The sequence below is a fragment of the Patiria miniata genome, unplaced genomic scaffold (genome assembly GCF_015706575.1).
Source record: "Patiria miniata isolate m_02_andy unplaced genomic scaffold, ASM1570657v1 HiC_scaffold_14, whole genome shotgun sequence".
NCBI classification, from domain to species: domain Eukaryota; kingdom Metazoa; phylum Echinodermata; class Asteroidea; order Valvatida; family Asterinidae; genus Patiria; species Patiria miniata.
Window position 1 is genome coordinate 2,513,665 of NW_024037052.1, and position 17,007 is coordinate 2,530,671.

Here is a 17,007-nt window from a genome sequence, read left to right on the forward strand (position 1 = left end):
GCCGTCTAATTACTGAAGTTCAAGTCTACTATAGACCAATAATCATGTTGCGACCATCTTTTTTTTTGCCCATTCAAATCAACGTAACCAAAGCGAGGCTGGAAGGAATCATTAAGAGCCTTTTGCACAAACAAACCCCGTATCATTCAGTACTGTTATTGGATACAGAGAACATGACCGAAACTGAGCAGACTTCGGTCTCACTTAGGCAGGTCAAACAAGATAACATCTCATCTGATGACCTTGTGGATTTGTTCAGTCTTTTTTTGAGGAGGGTAACCCACGTAAGCAGCAATAGAACTGGGATACTGATCCACACTTTGTAACGGGTGGGTAATGAGTTGAACCTTGGCCGGTAACCGGAGTTCCAGTAAGCGAGTGAATGTTACCACCTGCCCGACTTTTATCTTTTAGTTTGCCTATTTTTTTTTTATTCTCCTCTCGAAACTCCCACCGTGAGGTATTAGCCTGTGAGTCATGGAACGTTACGAAACGCCTGATCTACGAGTAACTCTTTATGAAAATGGAACCTCGATTCGAGACATTGCTAACGAGAAGGTTAAAGACGAAGACCAAGATGAACCAAAAAGAGAGGTAAGAAATGAGAGCAGAATACAGTGGCGTAGCAAGGTCAGTTGGAAAGGGCACTTGCACCTCCGTGCTGAAATGTAGACACATTTTTATTCTACAAACATAATAACACACTCCAACTCCAAAGCGAGCAGTGACTGGGATGTGTTGAAAACAAAAGAGTTAAAAGTCCAAATTCTACTACTTTAGAGCGACGACTATACGCCGGCAGCTAGGCAGCTAGCCAGTATAGAGGGTCAGGGATTGGTTTTTAGACTTTATTTGAGTGGTAGAAGGTTGATTGCGAGCAGTTGAACGTGACCACAGCTTTGCAACCAGCTACCCGGTGGTTACACGAGTTGCGGGTATTCTGCAGCGACGTTTCGAGCTCACGTCCACACAGTTTGAAACTCACGCACACACGGCGGAAGCTCACTCACACGACGTTTAAGCTCACGCACACGATGTTTCATACTCACGACGTTTGCCTGTCCCTTTTAATAATTCCAATAATTCTGAGTTCAGGCCAATCAAAAATGAATTTTTAACCGGAATTACTTTCTTGGGCTGATATTTGGACTTAATATCCCTTACATAAAATACTTCAATTTGCGACACATCAACACACCTTGGAAATTACTACTTTTTTTTTTAAAGTAAAATCCATATTTCTATTTCGTGATAACCTTGTATTCACCTATAGAAATTGCTCTGTGCAGACTTATACAATCTTTTGTTCCCTATTGTGCAAATGGCTCCAGAGGGTACCGTGTAACAGATCACGACGTTTGAAACTCACACACACTAAACACACCCATTTAAGCTCACGCACACGACGTTTCAAACTCACGCACACGACATTTGCCCGTCCGTTGTAGAACACCATAATTCTGAGTTCAGGCCAATAAAATAAATAGGCCCAAAAGTGCCTACGCCGGACAAATCACGATTTGCATGCCCTCCAATTCTCCGTTATTATTAGAGTATTTTGAAGGCCATGAACTTGAGGGTTTGTACAACAGAAGGGTGGAAGCCAGAGGACTGCGAGCTTGTATTTCTGTTAAATTCGGAGGAAATTAGCCTCTAAAATTTGTCTATTTTGCAAAAATGGTTCGAGCGTAGGCGTCATTTTAGGGTTGATCATCTTTGGATGGAGTTGTCTCCCAAAGGTAATATTTGTTCAACCCTAAAAAACGAACAGAAAATGAAAGATGATGAAATAAGCTTAAATTTGATGTATATTTCAAACACCTTGGAGAGTTGTAAGTATTCCTAAGTGCGCATAACTATCATTGAGGTCTATAGAAGTTTATTTACTGGTCTGTTTATTTACTGTTCTTTTTATTTAAAATAAAATGACGTACCGGTAACGATTTAATAAAATCGACTCCGATTGGTCGCAGAAATCAGAAAAGCAGATTGAACGTTTTGTTGAAGTGCACTTTTCTACTTTTTCTGGGTTTTTTGGCTACCAGAAAAGCAGATTGAACATTTTGCTAAAATGCATATTTCTACTCGTCTGCTTTTCTGCTACAAGAAAAGCATGTTTAGCTTTTAGCCCTTCCCTGGCGTTTCAAAATGGGACGTCTGCTTTTCTGCTACCAGATTGAACGTTTTGTCAAGGTGGTTCAATTTAGTGGCCATCTGCTTTTCTGCTTCAGAAACTGAGCAGATTGAACGTTCCCGAACGCAACTATGCCAATGTAGTACCCACCAAAAATGGACAGTTCTAAATATCACAATGTTATCATTGTTCACAGATTTTCCATCTGGTTTGAATAGGGAAACTGGGCCAGTTAGCAACTTGGTGAATTTGAAGCTCATCAATACTAAGGTTTGGGAAGACTACTTGATGATATCTGGAGACAACGTAAATGCGCACAATTTTCGGGTCTAATAGTAGCCATTTTGGATGGTTACTATGTCCTCATGATTATTAAGTCAAATATATGTTTAAGAAAATGTTATTTAAGTAAGGTTTTTAATTAGAATTACCAAAATAAGGCTTTTCAAAAAATAAAAAATAAAGAATATACCCTAATATGGGAATTAATATAGGCCTATTACACTGCAGGGATTAACAATTTAAGCAGATTAGGTATATTTAGGGTCAAAATTAAGGGTGGCATCCACCTACATTGTCTTCTCCACCCTTTGACTGATTGATCTGACATGGTTGCTTGCTATTACCACAAAATGCCGTCCAAAGTGTCATATTCCACTTTGGCTGGTCCACTATAAGCCACGAAAAGACTAGAGTTTGTTTAGCGACAGATGCAGAAACCTTTTCTAGGCCTATTTAGATCAAGATTTTGTTATCGGTAGTTGGCACCGATTTTACTACAGTATAAGACATTCTATTTGAAACGTCTTGGTTTTTTTTTAAGGATGTAGATGATCCATTCTACCTCTACGACCTCGGCGATGTAGTGACCAAAGACAAGTTGTGGGCGAAGTTATTGCCAAATGTCGAAGTATTCTTTGGTAAGTAGACTTACGCACCCATGTGCTTCATATGCTACACGTCCGCTCTTCTCCCTCCCTCGTTTGTTGCTCGAAATATTTACAAAATTGCTCGAAATATTTACAAGGGTGTATGAAACTAATTTGTTGATGTTTTAGATTAGCTGTACTAGACATCTCGTAACTGCGTTCCGTTACTTTATTTCCTTGTCATGTTTTCACTGTGAGCAAGGCTTTCTCATTCAATTAGTAAGTATACATTTGGAGGATAATTACCAAAGTTCCTACGTGCCTTTAATTCCAGTCCTGGTTTTTTGGTTCCTTTAATTGCTGTTGTATGCATTTTTTCCAGCCGTGAAAAGCAACCCGGATCCAGTGATCATTCGTCTCTTGATTGGACTTGGTAAATCGTTTGATTGTGCTAGCAAGGTACGTATCTTTGATTTTTTGGGGGGTCAAAAGTAATTATCTTAACTTCGAGCGTACAGATATATATCAGGGGGTGAAAATAACGTGTTGACAACAACCCTGATAGTATAAAGTTACACACATGTACTTAGAAAGTTCGTGATTTCCATCAGATTTATTTTAATGGTTGGCCATGATATTCGAAATGTTCAAGAATGATAAGTAGAAATGTTCCAAAAGATCTAATTTCATCAAACGGGCACTCAAAATCACTGATCATCTCTTCACCACATCTAATATGTAAAACTTACAATCGTCAAAGACCAAACGGTGAAAACTGCTTAATTCGAATCTGCAGAATACAATGTTGCCCAAGAATATGATTGAGCTTCGAATTCAAGTTCATCTGCCCAAGTAACAACATCAGTTTATCGGGATTTACTCGCTTTTAACGATGGGTATACTTATAGAGGTTTTCAAGCCGAGAGGATTTATCGCCTTGCGTTTGAGTTTGCAAGTGGTATTAGTCATTATGCGTAACGGCCATCTTACAGGGCATCTGTTGTTAGTTATTTTCATTCAGTAACTTTGAATGCACAAACAGTTCTCTCATGCATATCCCAGCAAGACAAAGGCATTGCCCTCTAAGATGGCTGCTATGTATAATGTCTATTTGTTGTAAAGTTTACTAATCTCATTACTATAGGTTAACCGGTTGGGCCTATACTATCCAGTAATGTATTTTGTTTTAACCGTTCCTTGAAGAAAGAGATCAAAATGGTTCTAGATCTAGGAGCAAGCGCTGATCGCATTATCTTCGCTCATCCCTACAAACAAGAATCGCATCTTCGTTTTGCGAAAGAGAAAGGAGTACGACTCATGACATTTGACACGGCGGAAGAACTGCAGAAAGTCAAACGGGTTCACCCTAAAGCGCAGTAAGTATTGATTAAGGATTGTAACCCATAAATGACATTTGGATTCATCATAATTGCAAAGTATTCACAAAACATCGTATGGAATAGAATTAACTACGTTTTACATAGGCCTACCAACGTACAGAGTGAGTCATAAAAAAAGCCCAAAAATTATAGTTCATATTTAAAAAATATGTAGCACCAAAACAAAATAGTGACAGGAAAGCCAATTTCATAAGCTACTTTAAAATAACAAAATTACTGAAATTGTTCAATCCGTTCAAAGAATATCACCATTTAAACGCAATGACTCTAAAATCTCTTTCGTCCATAAATGCGATGTCAAGAATCGTCGTCACAGTGTCTTCAAACATCACCAGCGATAAAACCTTCTTTTAAAATTTAGAAATATTCAGCAAGGCCCTTTTGAATGCCCATCTTTTAAAAAACAAGTGGATTTTATAAATCACATTGTTTGCCTAAGCAGGGTTGTTAATCAAGATTTTGTGTACTACAGTTATTGACAGTTGTTGAAACAAGTATTCTGTGTCATTTTTGTTGTTGTTCCAAACAGTAAGAATGCACAATAAATTGCTTTATTCTTCTTCTTTTTTTGCTGGACGAAAGAGGTTTTAGGGTCATTGCGTTTACTTCTTGATATTCTTTGAACGGATTGAGCAATTTCAGTATTTTTTTCATCTAAAAGTAGCGTATGAAATTGGCTTTCCAGTCGTTATTATTTTTGGGAAAATATGAAATATAATTTTGGGGGTTTGGGTTCCGCTTTTTTTTGACTCACCCTGTATTATAATTATTGTGTTCATTTATTTACGCGGAAGCGAATAAAAGTTGACTCAGACGAATGCACCAAAGCCCTTTCAAGGGTCGGCTTTGAGGTAAAAACAAAACCCTGGTTATTCTGATGTTTTTTTGGATGCCTTTTCCCGATACTTTTTTTTTCTCTTTGTTCATAGGCTCGTACTTCGTATACGTTATGACGACAACACGGCTACAATTAAGTATGGAGCAAAATTTGGTTGTCGCGGGGAAGAAGTACGCCCCCTCCTGGAGATTGCCAAGAAACTAGGACTAGATGTCGTTGGTATCAGGTGAAACAATTTTTACATGTACATTATCAGAAATTTGCTGAATATTTCAGAAAGAGGCAACAAGAAAGAAAAAAAGGCCAGGATGTCCTCTATCCAATGATATTAATTTCAATACGTTATTGTCATGGATGGATGAGAAAACTATGAAAGCGGTCAAAATCAGCATTGTGACAAGTTAGTGCACATTGGAAAAGTGATGATATAGGGACAATGATTAGGTACTTCATTGTAGGAATGAAATGAGACAATCTTTCTGATCACTAATAATGCACGTAATCACTGGTAATACACAGCTCACATCGTCGCCTCTGACCGCCCACCTTACCAATCCTTGGTCTTGATGCTGATTCACCTTACCCACTATCCCGGTACTTAACTCCTAAAAAAGGCACAAGGGGTGAGATCTGGTGATCTTGGGACCATTTAACTCGGTGAAAAAAAATCACTCTGCCACCATAAGCTGTATACAGTTTCCATAAAGAAAACACTAACCAGTTAACCAAAGATATTTCACGTTTAAGTTTACACTGAGAAAGTAAAAGAGAGCAAAAACAATCCAAATACAACCAGAGTACAACTTGGTCCGTGGGTTAATTGCCGGTTCCGAAAATCGCCAATTCTCGATGAATTTATACACCATCCTGTTTACTTATTAAAAGCAGTTACATGCTATCCCAGTATTTTCCCAAACATCAGTCGGCTTAAGCGGGCCACATTAAAGAACAAGTTCCGATTAGGAATTGATTTGGACACGAAGCAATGTTTTTCAGGTACATGTACCGGTATAAATTGTTGAAGTTATTCCGAGTTAAACCTATCGCACTTCTTTTTCAACAGGGCATGATTTAGGCATGCCATAGCCTGGCCAAGCTATATGCAATTTGGTATATAACAAGAAATAATTTACGATTTAATAATAATTTAGTAATGATAGAAATAATTGCTCTCAAATGAAACACCAAATGAAAAAAGCACATAGAACAAGTTTTTTTCACGGGCGCCGCTAAAGGAGGGTCTGGAGGTGTCACACCCTCCCCCATCCCTTCGTCGTTTTTTGTTGGCAAAACCACCACGTGTCCTTTCCGCAAATGTGCCGCAACGAATAGTGCTTCCTTTTGTCCGAAATTGTCCATGATCATCTTGAAAAATGCTTGATTTTTCATAGTGAAGCTACCACTTGTAAAAGTCTATCATCTTTTGTTTATCTATTTATTTATTTATTTATTTCAAAATCTTTATACAGAATACAAAAATATCAGCTCAAAGGCTGCTTTACATTATGGTCCTGTGATAAGAAATAAAAATACTAAAAATAGTGAGAGAAAAAACAGCAATTAAAATGATAAAATAGCAAAATGAACAATTAAGATACTAACAATAAAAATGATTATCTATTAAGATGGAAAAGATGTACATTAAAAAAATAGTTTCTTTAACCCCATTTTCCCACCCTTTAGGTTTATAAAACCGTTATTGATTCATTGTTGACCTAAGCAGGTCAACATCTGCAGCTGTCAAGTTGTTCTGTAGAATAGCACTGGTAAAATGGTAAAATAAGCAATTATGAGCGTAAAAAAAATATGTTAAAAATAAGGTTTCCTATACATGTATTTAAAACCATCAATAGAAGATGCATTTTGGACCTTAGCAGGTAAGCTGTTCCATATAACCGCACCAGAATAACTAAAAGATTGCTTAAAACATTCAATGATAGGTTTAAGGGGAACAACATTAAGAGAATCGGCGTTCCTTGTATTAAATCCATGCCTATCAAAATACATCTCAATATTATTACAAAGTATGTCTGGGGCTAAACCATGAACACATTTATACATATTACAAGCTAACTACAAATCCCTTCTTTGATCAAAGGTTTGCCAGAAAAACGCTCTAATAATTTCCTCACCATGAGAGTTAACATAATCAAAGTTATTGGCGACAATCCTGGCTGCCTGCTTGTGCAGTCTAAGAAGAGTCTTCCTTTACAGCCATGTGGCTGCGAAGGGCGATTTCTAAAGGTTACGTAACACTTTATTTTGAATGAAACTGGCGTGTACACACACGTTCACGTTGGCGGGCAAATCTTTAAAAATTAATTTCTTCCGTCTGGAAGACCGTATCTTCATGCAACTTTCAGGGTTTATTTTCCTTATAATGCTCCAAGTATGTGCTAAAAATCGTTGTAATTATGTTCTTTACTTTTCGTTGAAATTGGAAAAATAGGCCTGGCTACGTGCATATTTGAAAGCTGTAACACTGGCGTAAGCAATGTCTGTCAATCTTTTCAAGCCTCATAAATATTTATACGGTTCCTATTCATTATGGTGTGCATTAACATTTTGAATAAAAGCCTCCTTCCACGAGTTATTATTTGATAAATATCACCCTTTTAGCCGGCTTCCATTGGTCGATACCGAGACCCAGGCCAAGTCAGCCAGGTGACGCTAATGAATATGCTGATATAGGCTACCCGGCGTTATTGTGCTGTGCCAGGCCGAAATCGGTCAACTGTAGCGCCTACGGCGCTATGAAAACCATGCAAGTGGGTTGGGTTGGAAAAGATTTTCGTCGAGATTTTCCTTAGAGCTAGTTCGAGCTGTAACACAAGCGTTGGCAACAACAGATTAAGCTGAAATTCGTAATATACTTAGATGATATAAGTGTTCAATTACTCGTGAAATAACAACTTTCGTAAATTCATTGAAATTGATATAAATATATAGTTTTGGGGACGTTTTCGAACGATTTCTTGAAGGTCTGCTTTTACAGTAACCAGTATTGAGGTTTTGGCATCGATGACGACGATTTTTTTTGTTACTGACATGAAGTTTAGAATTTCTTCTTCCGTTATAATGTAACATTTCAATCATACTGAGCATATTTTCTGAGAAACACAACGTTCAAAAGACCATGTTTTGGGGGGTTCACGAATTTCACTGCTCTCAAACGCATCAATTAAAATGGTTATAAGACACTTACACATGTATTCGGTGCACATTATCAGTATTAAAAGCAATATGTAGGCCTATAAACATGTCTATAGGCCCAATGATTTTTTTTTTTATTTAGTCAGGTCTACCTTCACAGAAGAAGGGTTTTTCAATTGTTTTCTCACCACTTTTTTTCTTATCAATATTTATGTTTTTTCCTGCTACAGTTTCCATATAGGCAGTGAGTCTTCCAACCCTCAGATTTTCAGCGATGCAATTCGTTTCACTCGGCCGTTGTTTGATATTGGCACATCTCTCGGATTTAACATGAAGCTGCTAGACCTGGGTGGTGGGTTTCCCGGAAGATTGTACCCAAAGGCAACCTTCGATAAGGTAAGGGATGAAATGTGACATTCGAATTATCAAGTTTTCCTGCAAAAGAGAGGCTCGTTTTTCTTACTCAAAGTTTCCTACACAAAAAGGTTTCCTTTGGGCAAATGAGTTGCGAACGTTTCGATGAAGTTGTCCCCTTAGATACACAGTTATACAAGTTTCACGATACGGTTCCATTGTAGAATACTCGTAGACCAACTTCACTATTAAAACATTAACTTCTTCAGCATGGCACCTAGTCTATGTAATAGGCCATGGCTATAGCAACCGCAGAGGCAACCGCATCTTGACCGCTAGAATTGGTCTATTGGGCTGCTGTTATATTACAAATCACTGCATTCGAATTGACCAATCACACGTTTAGTCCTGATTTGGGAATGAAATGACGGCACGATTTAGTAAAGTCGACTCCGCTTGGCTGAGGCACGAGATCGCTTAAATCTGCATGCTTTGACATATCAGACGTTATACAGGAGACTTGGCTCCGTGGATAACGGGTGATACTCAGAATACATGGCACCCCGGTTCATTGGTAAAAAGGTTTTTTTTTAAATATTTAAAAAAAACACTCAAAAAAGTCAAGAGACGGGCAGCGAGGTTCATCACAGGAAACTACAGGAAAAAGGAAAGTGTCGCATGCATGATAACCAACTCAGATGGTCCTCCGTAGAGGAAGTGAGACAACCCATCAACACAGATGACTACTGCAAACAAACCAAAGCCGGGAAATTATCGGGAAATTTGAGATGATTGGAGTGAGACGGACCCTAGAACGTTCACCATATGTTTTCAGTACAGATTTGAGAAACTAGTCATTGTTTGATACTGGTTTTTATTAGTATTGGTATAAAAGATTCATTCATGCATGCGCACTTTTCCTTTCAAGGGAATTTTTTTCTGTGTGTGTAAGTCCCCCTTTGTAGGAAAATTTCACCCGTAGCTTTTAAGGTTGGAATATATCATGTAGTATTGAAGTACCGTGACCTCGTGGTCTGGAGCATTGCATTCGTGGTCTGCGGGCAATTCTGCAGGTTGTGGGTTCGAGTTCAGCCTGGGGTCATGGTGCGTGTGTCCTTGGGCAAGGCACTTTGTCACCCATTGCTTCTCTCTACCCAGGAGTAAATGGGAACATGACTGTGAGGGCAGAGATGGTAATTGTGATCGATTCTAGCTTCCTTGCGCCTACTCAGGCAGCATCCAGCTGTATACTCCCCAGGGAGCTGGGATGGTATTTGGAATGTTTAATTGGCCCAATGATCAGGGGTAATAATAATATAGAGCGCTCTAATCATAGTTAAAAGCGTTATATATAAAACCCCGTCATTTTTGTGAGTATTAAGTAATTACTTGATTTCGTTGTTGTGTTGCCAGTTTGCAGACGTCATCACCCGGGCACTAGACGAACATTTCCCCGCCAGCAGTGGCGTGCGAATTATTGCCGAACCGGGAACATTTCACACTCGTTCAGCAGGATACCTAGTGGCGAATGTCATTGCCAAACGTGTGAACAAAGTTGACATCAATGAACGGCGTGAAAGAGTATCAGGTAAGCTGGCCTCGAGTCCATTGGTACACATTGTACTATTTTTGAGAGCTATCGTTTAGCTGTCGTCTTGTCTATCATTCTGTAAGTTGTTTCCGTGGTAACTTCTGTTATTCTAGTCCTCCATACCCCCAAACGTTACTGTCCGTGCACCACTTTTGCTGTATCGCGTAGAAAGAAAGCACATAGTGATGACGTTACTCAGACGTGAAAACGGTAAGGATACCTGAAACAGCTAAAAACTCCCTTATATAACAACAATTAATGCTTGTGAACGCTTGGACAAGAAACACTTGGCATTCTTCGGAGCTGCTATATATATATTTTTTTAATTTACCTATCACCATATTACATCTGCCAACAAACTATCATTTCATATTCATCATTCATCTACGGTTTTGGAAAGCTGGCAGTTCTGGAAAGACAAGAAGATTCAGAAGATTCCTAAATATTTGTTTTGTCTTTATTTCAGATGGCGATGAACCGTTCATTTGGATATACTACTTGAATGTTGGTATTTTCAATGGATTGAGTTGCAAAGTGTTCGACCCCGAATTTTTCGACCTTCCAGAACCCTTACACGTAATGTATAATCATAACATTAGAAACGGGTTTGATGTGATTTATGCATGTGAATTTCAGCAATAGTTGTTCAAAAACACTTTAGGCGCATGCCCCAAGTTCACGTCCCCTTCCAAATTCACTATGGCTACGTGCATTTTTAAAAGATGTAAAACTGACATTTGCAATATCTGTCAATCTGTTCAAGCCTCACGAATACTAGGCGGGCTAATTTTGGGCAGTATAATATCAGACGCCTGCAGGGAATCAATCCATGACATGTAATTTGAGTTACCCGGCCCTCAAAGTCCACCATTCACCCAGATTAACCCCTGGTATCCCTCAGGCCCTAAACAGTCAATAAAACCAGACACTAACCTCCCCAATGCCAATTGACAGTTCCATTTTGGTCACAAGGGTGATCGAGGTAATTATCCCTATGTGAACAATGCATTTGTACACAAGCCTATGTAAATGCGCACAAGCACACTAGGTTTTCCCGCCAATTTCCAACCCCTCCAGTAGGATCACAAGACTGACACCCCCTCTGGTGGATGTACCATGGTCCATACTAGGATCTGGTGATAGATGACCTGGGCATGGCTACCACGTGGCTGGGACAATAAAAAACAAAGAAATGTGGAAGCGATTTTATTCACACTGACTCCGAGTAAGGTTTTTAATAAGGGTCCTATCCATTATGGTGTGCAGTAAAAAAAAATTGAGAAAAGCCTCCTTCACGAGTTATTAATTGATAAATATCACCCTTTGTGCCGGCTTTCATTGGTCGATATCGAGACCCACAGCAAAACAGGCTGAGTGACGCTAATGAATTTCGCTCGTACCCCCCGCCCTGCAAACAGGACGCTGGGGGTACGCTGATGAGCTTCACAGAATCTTGTGAAGAAAGTGGCCTATGACCTTTGTATAAAGCATCTGGCTGCAGATGTTCAAGACCGCAGTTAGACAATGTGAGCAAATGCTATCCGAAAACTTCCCATAGAAATGCACACGTTTCATACCGGATGTGATTTCTGTTTCATTGCGGGCCATGTGGACAAAAGTTTGAGCGTCGCATAATGCAATCCGACCGTTCGTGATTCGAAACGGAGCCTGAGCAACTGTGACGGGAATTGTAAATTTACATCAAATATAAACTTTACAGAATTTCCTACATTATTACGCTTTTCAAAAAAAATAAAAAATCTCTTAACTGGAATAAAAGAGTAATGAAAGTTCGTCTTAACGGCCGTCCGTTTCAAACCTTGCAGAATCATGACCGTGATGGTGCGCAGGTTACAGGTCACGCAAATTCCAACTAATCAGAGTGTGAATTCATCAGAGTATCCCAGCGTCCTGTTGAGCGAACTAATGAATTTGCTAATCTACAATACGTCATTGTGTGGCTTGGCCGGAATCGGTCAACCGTAGCGCCTAAGGCGCTTTACTGAATAATGCATGTGGGTTGGGACGGCAGAAATCATCGTCGAAATTTGCCATGGAGATGGTTCAAAGTGTAACACTAGCGTTTGCAACAACATATTTAGCTGAAATTCGGTATATATACTTAGTTAATATAAGTGTTCAACTACTCGTGAAATAATAATTTTGAGAAATTTCTAGAAATTGATATAAATAGAGAGATTTGGGGAAGTTTCCCAACGATTTCTTCCAGACTTGAAGGTCAGCTATACCAGTAACTAGTACTGACGTTTCGTCATCGATCACGGCGATTTTTTGACATGAAGTTTAGAATTTCTTCTTCCGTTATAATTTAACATTTCAATCATACTGTGCATATTTTCTGAGATACACAACGTTCAAAAGGCCATGTTTTTTTGTGGTGTATGAATTTCACTGCTCTGCTATGGCGTCTAAGTACGTAATCGGATTAGCTTTGCTTAACAACGGCAGCCGCTTTGCCTTAGCAACCACATGACTGCTAGGCACCAGTGTTCCGTAGGCCCTTCTCTGCCCTAGTCAACGGCACCAAATTCAGCGTACAAAGCACTGTACAAACTGGTATATGTCCTAGCTGTAAAAGCCTGTTGGCATCACCAAGGGCGTCAATCGATTCTCAAAAGTGGGGGAGGGGGCGGGAGGGGGGTACAAACGTGTATCCTGATGATAAGTACTTCGAGGTCGAAGCCTAAACGGCGTGGGGTTAGATGAGCCAAGGCGTTGGCCTTTATTTATTCACATCATAATTATAAGTAATATCGGCCCGCATTATTTTCATTTGCACGACGAAACTGGGCCAATGCCACCAAAACAGGCTCCAAAAGCAATGAAAACTAGCCTTAATTAAAGGAGAAAAATATTTAAGGTTGAAAATGATGTAAAATATCTGCTTTATCAAAATTTAGAAACTTCAAAACCTACAAATTCTGAAAAACACATTTTCGAAACCAGAAATGCATTTGTTGCCATGATAATTAAGGGGCCACCTTTATTTCTGGCTGGTCTTCAACACTTCCAGCCTAGCCAGTGTTTTATCAACCGTTTAAGACCCGCCACCTGACGGGCTTTCGACCAATAGGAATGGGTAAAATATCTTTATAAATAGCCTATAATGGGAAGACCACAACTATTATTAATGTTCGTAGGGCCTACTTGCATAAGTCCCGGCTTCGTTCCGAATTCGTCTAAGTCGCTGCTGCGACCGTTTCTAATCCTTTCATGTTCTATCAAACAAAAAGACTCCAAAATGTTGTTTCGTATTCAGAGGATTTCGCAGCAGAAAATGGACCGACAAAGTGATCAATATTCTCTCAAGGCAAGGGACCCAATGACGTTAAAGCTCGTTGCCGGAACGAAGCCCGTGGTTGAGAAATGGGGGGAAGAGGCAAAAGTCAACAGCAATATAACCACAAGTTGGTGCAACGAGTATTGGTCTCGCCGAAGTTGTTTCGACCTCTCAGATTTCATATATGACTTTTTCTTCATTGTTACGTAATCAAAACACAGGAACCACTTAGAAACCGCGATTTGAAGCCATCTACAATTTTCGGGCCAACTTGTGATTCTAATGACGTCATCATGGCTAACTGTATGTTGCCTGAGTTGGACACTGGAGAGTTTGTCTTGTTCCATGGTGAGTATACGTCTTTCTTTAAAAAAAAAATGGGAATAATTATGTTCTATAAAGTGTATAATGTTTACGTTAGGCCTATCGCCAAAGATGGCCAATTATTCTGATCACTCATTGGATGTATCCTGCATGCATTATGAGACGTACGCACTTAATCTCTGCCATTGACGTAAATTTTTTATGACAAAATTAGTGATCCGCATTGGCGTATACAATGCTTGCGACACCTTAAAACTGGTGTGTAAATATATACGAGATTTTTTTAAATATTCTAAAACCTATAACACATTAATGTGCTTGTTTGCGTCAGTTTTAAATGGCGCGCCCCAGTTCAGAAAGTTTTCAGCGAATATTCATATCTATAGTGACGTATCAGCTCATTTATGTTAATTTTGGAATCACGCGAAAAAATATTCGCCTGTTCCGATCGCGGCCGGTTCACCCACAACTGCATATAAATCTTTTACCAATGGGGCACACCGTACAGGGGCTTACTAAACGCTCGAAGTTACTTTCAATACGCCAAACCATGTGATTATGAAACTCGAGAATGGGCGTCGCCAGGTTTTTTTTCTTAAGGGGGGCCAACACTCACCAGAGCGAAGTGACCGGCCGTGGAAAAATCAGAGTGTGCAGATATTTCTCTTCGACGCTTTGTAAGAAAAACGTCCATGTTGTAAAATATACATTAAATTAATAATAATATGCTTCGCCCCTCGTTTTCTTTTTTCCCCTCTTTCTCCTTTCCTCTCCCTTTTCTCTTTTTGTCCTTTTGGCTTTTCCAGCCCCGCCCCCTCACTGCGCCCTTGAACTCAAGGCATTCTTTACGAGTAAATTGTCAACCCAAGAATGTTTTACACAAACAGTAGTAACTATGATAACCTAAGGAACGCCTATTAACGTAAGTTATCAATCGACTACACCTGTAGGATGGGGCCAAATAAGAAACAGCTAACTTACCAGTATACATAAATTCAAAACAGTAAATTCTGGTTAGTACCGTTTTGAATTTATTTCTAATGCAGCTACATAATATTGGATGATTAGATTACTAGTTTTGATCCGAAACATTTTGTCCAATTTTGTGTTATTTTTTTCTGTCATCAGATATGGGAGGCTATACCGCTACGTGTGCATGCGATTTTAACGGTTTCAGCCTGCCGCCAACGTGGTACATTGCACCCAAAGAGATCCGGTAAACTATACAAATCGATCTTTTCATTCAAGGAAAGTACTTTAGACTAGAATTGATTTGTTACGGAGATGCTGCATACAACCTTTGCATGTCCTATTCCCGGCATTTCTGCAATGAAAATAGGGTAGGAGCCCCCCCCCCCTAAAATATAGGCTCTAGAACTACGCCTGTGCAAGGTACATTTTGTTCTTTTCCATTGACAACAGGAACACGACATGTCGCTGTGATGACTTCTCGCACATAAGCTCTGTTCTCACCAAACAAATCCCGGCGAACGACACTATGCCCTCAGCGGCGTAGCCAAGGGGGGGGGGGGGGGACGTGTCCCCATAAAAAAAATCGTCGCCCACCCCCAGTCGCCGCTTGGAAATGTATTATATAACTGACCACCAACGGGTTGAACCGAAATTGGGCGCCCCCACCCCCACACTGTAACATTCAGCCCCTTCCCACACACACACATACTGTATTTGCCTGTAATCGGGGATCTTCCATTGTCCCTCTTTTGTTTGTTCACCAACTTTTTAGGAAGACCTCCCATATGTTTTGTACATGAATCCAAATTGGGGACCTCTCGGGAATTGGGGACCCTATTGTCCTCTATTGTTCAACGTCCCCTATTGAATGCAGAAACAAACTCACACACACTCACCCATGTTTACGTTATACATGCCTGGTGTGGACATTCTTGTGATTTCGCGTAGTTAAGAAAAACCTGGGGAAAAAAATCATTTTACTTACATTGTGAAAACTCTTTCAACCCCAATTTTTTTCTAAGATTCCCTTTAGTGTTTCTCTTCATTTTGCCACGGATAAACCTAACCCCAAAATGCCTCTAAACCTGTTTTCCAGAGAGGGGAAAACATTGTGTGGATGTGGGAAAGTCCACACAACATTTCTTTGTTCTCGTGCTGCTACTTGCTGGTTTATGTGGACATCTTTTGTTCGGAAGTCCACACAGTGAATGTAATGCTTGTACATTGTGTAACAGTAGGCCTTGTTATTAAGTCTTCGGTAGCGTTTATTGGTCCACTGATATGTTTGGAAACATGTATAACTACTCTGATGTTGCGATGTTGACGTCGTGGTTGGCAACAAAGTGCCCTCCACGGGTTGGCAAGAAAAGTCTGTTTAGTGTGGGCGATAGAGAACGCACTTCAGCATATAACTTAATGGCGCTGAAGTGCCAATCAAAATCGGCGCTCTTAAAGTTGTCCAGTGAATGTACAAATTTGCTCCTTTCAACTTTTTATCATTCATAATCAAAGCTTTACCGTCTGTGCTTGCCAACAAATTATAACATCAATTTGTATAATTATTTCATTTAAACAAAAAAACAAAACTGTTTTGATTTCTATCGTCCGCAACTTGCAAAATGCAATTGAAATTTGTATTACACCTTTGTGTAAACATGGGTGGATTTTCCTTTGATGTTTCGATCAAAAGTGAATAACGTTTGAATGAGGGAATAACAACTTTAGCATTAATATTATTTGCTCGATATCTTATTTGCAGACTCGTTCTGGAGAAGACTTTTCCAGCACAATATACTTTTGGTTTAGGCTTAAGCCAGAAGTCAGTTCCCGAGTGAAAGTCTGACGTTGCAATAGGGTGTGCAACCAATACCCAGCTTTTCGTCATGATGGATGTTCATGGTCGGGGCAGTATATTGTTGATGTACCCTAACGTGGCACGGCCCCTATAACGTGGCACACTTTGATTTTTTGCCTGTAGCGCCTAGCTAGAGTAAAAGGTTTAACTGAAATTTCACAGAAAGTGCAATTTCATCAAGTTCTAAACACTCCCGTTGATAAATCACGAGTTTAT

General features: G+C 39.6%; 1 protein-coding gene and 1 long non-coding RNA gene across 2 annotated transcripts; both read left to right on the forward strand.

Annotated features, from left to right (window-relative positions):
* Positions 1-446: 446 nt before the first annotated feature.
* LOC119722202 (ornithine decarboxylase 1-like) lies at positions 447-11,520 on the forward strand. The gene is made up of 9 exons (XM_038192248.1): positions 447-594; positions 2,958-3,054; positions 3,386-3,462; positions 4,207-4,379; positions 5,333-5,467; positions 8,625-8,790; positions 10,162-10,336; positions 10,806-10,915; positions 11,470-11,520. Exons 1-9 carry the CDS (start codon positions 478-480, stop codon positions 11,518-11,520), a joined length of 1,101 nt encoding a protein of 366 aa, XP_038048176.1. The 5' UTR covers positions 447-477.
* Positions 11,521-13,863: 2,343 nt separating this feature from the next.
* LOC119721755 lies at positions 13,864-16,788 on the forward strand. Its single transcript, XR_005270298.1, has 3 exons — positions 13,864-13,988; positions 15,093-15,180; positions 16,696-16,788. It is a non-coding gene; the product is annotated as an uncharacterized LOC119721755 (long non-coding RNA).
* Positions 16,789-17,007: the final 219 nt, after the last annotated feature.

Excerpts from the sequence above, each read along its gene's own strand:
- LOC119722202 (XM_038192248.1), top strand. The coding sequence starts at position 478 with ATGGAACGTTACGAAACGCCTGATCTACGAGTAACTCTTTATGAAAAT. Across the intron at positions 3,055-3,385 it reads AAATGTCGAAGTATTCTTTG|CCGTGAAAAGCAACCCGGAT; the intron begins GTAAGTAGACTT and ends CATTTTTTCCAG. Across the intron at positions 10,916-11,469 it reads ACCTTCCAGAACCCTTACAC|GATCTGGTGATAGATGACCT; the intron begins GTAATGTATAAT and ends GGTCCATACTAG.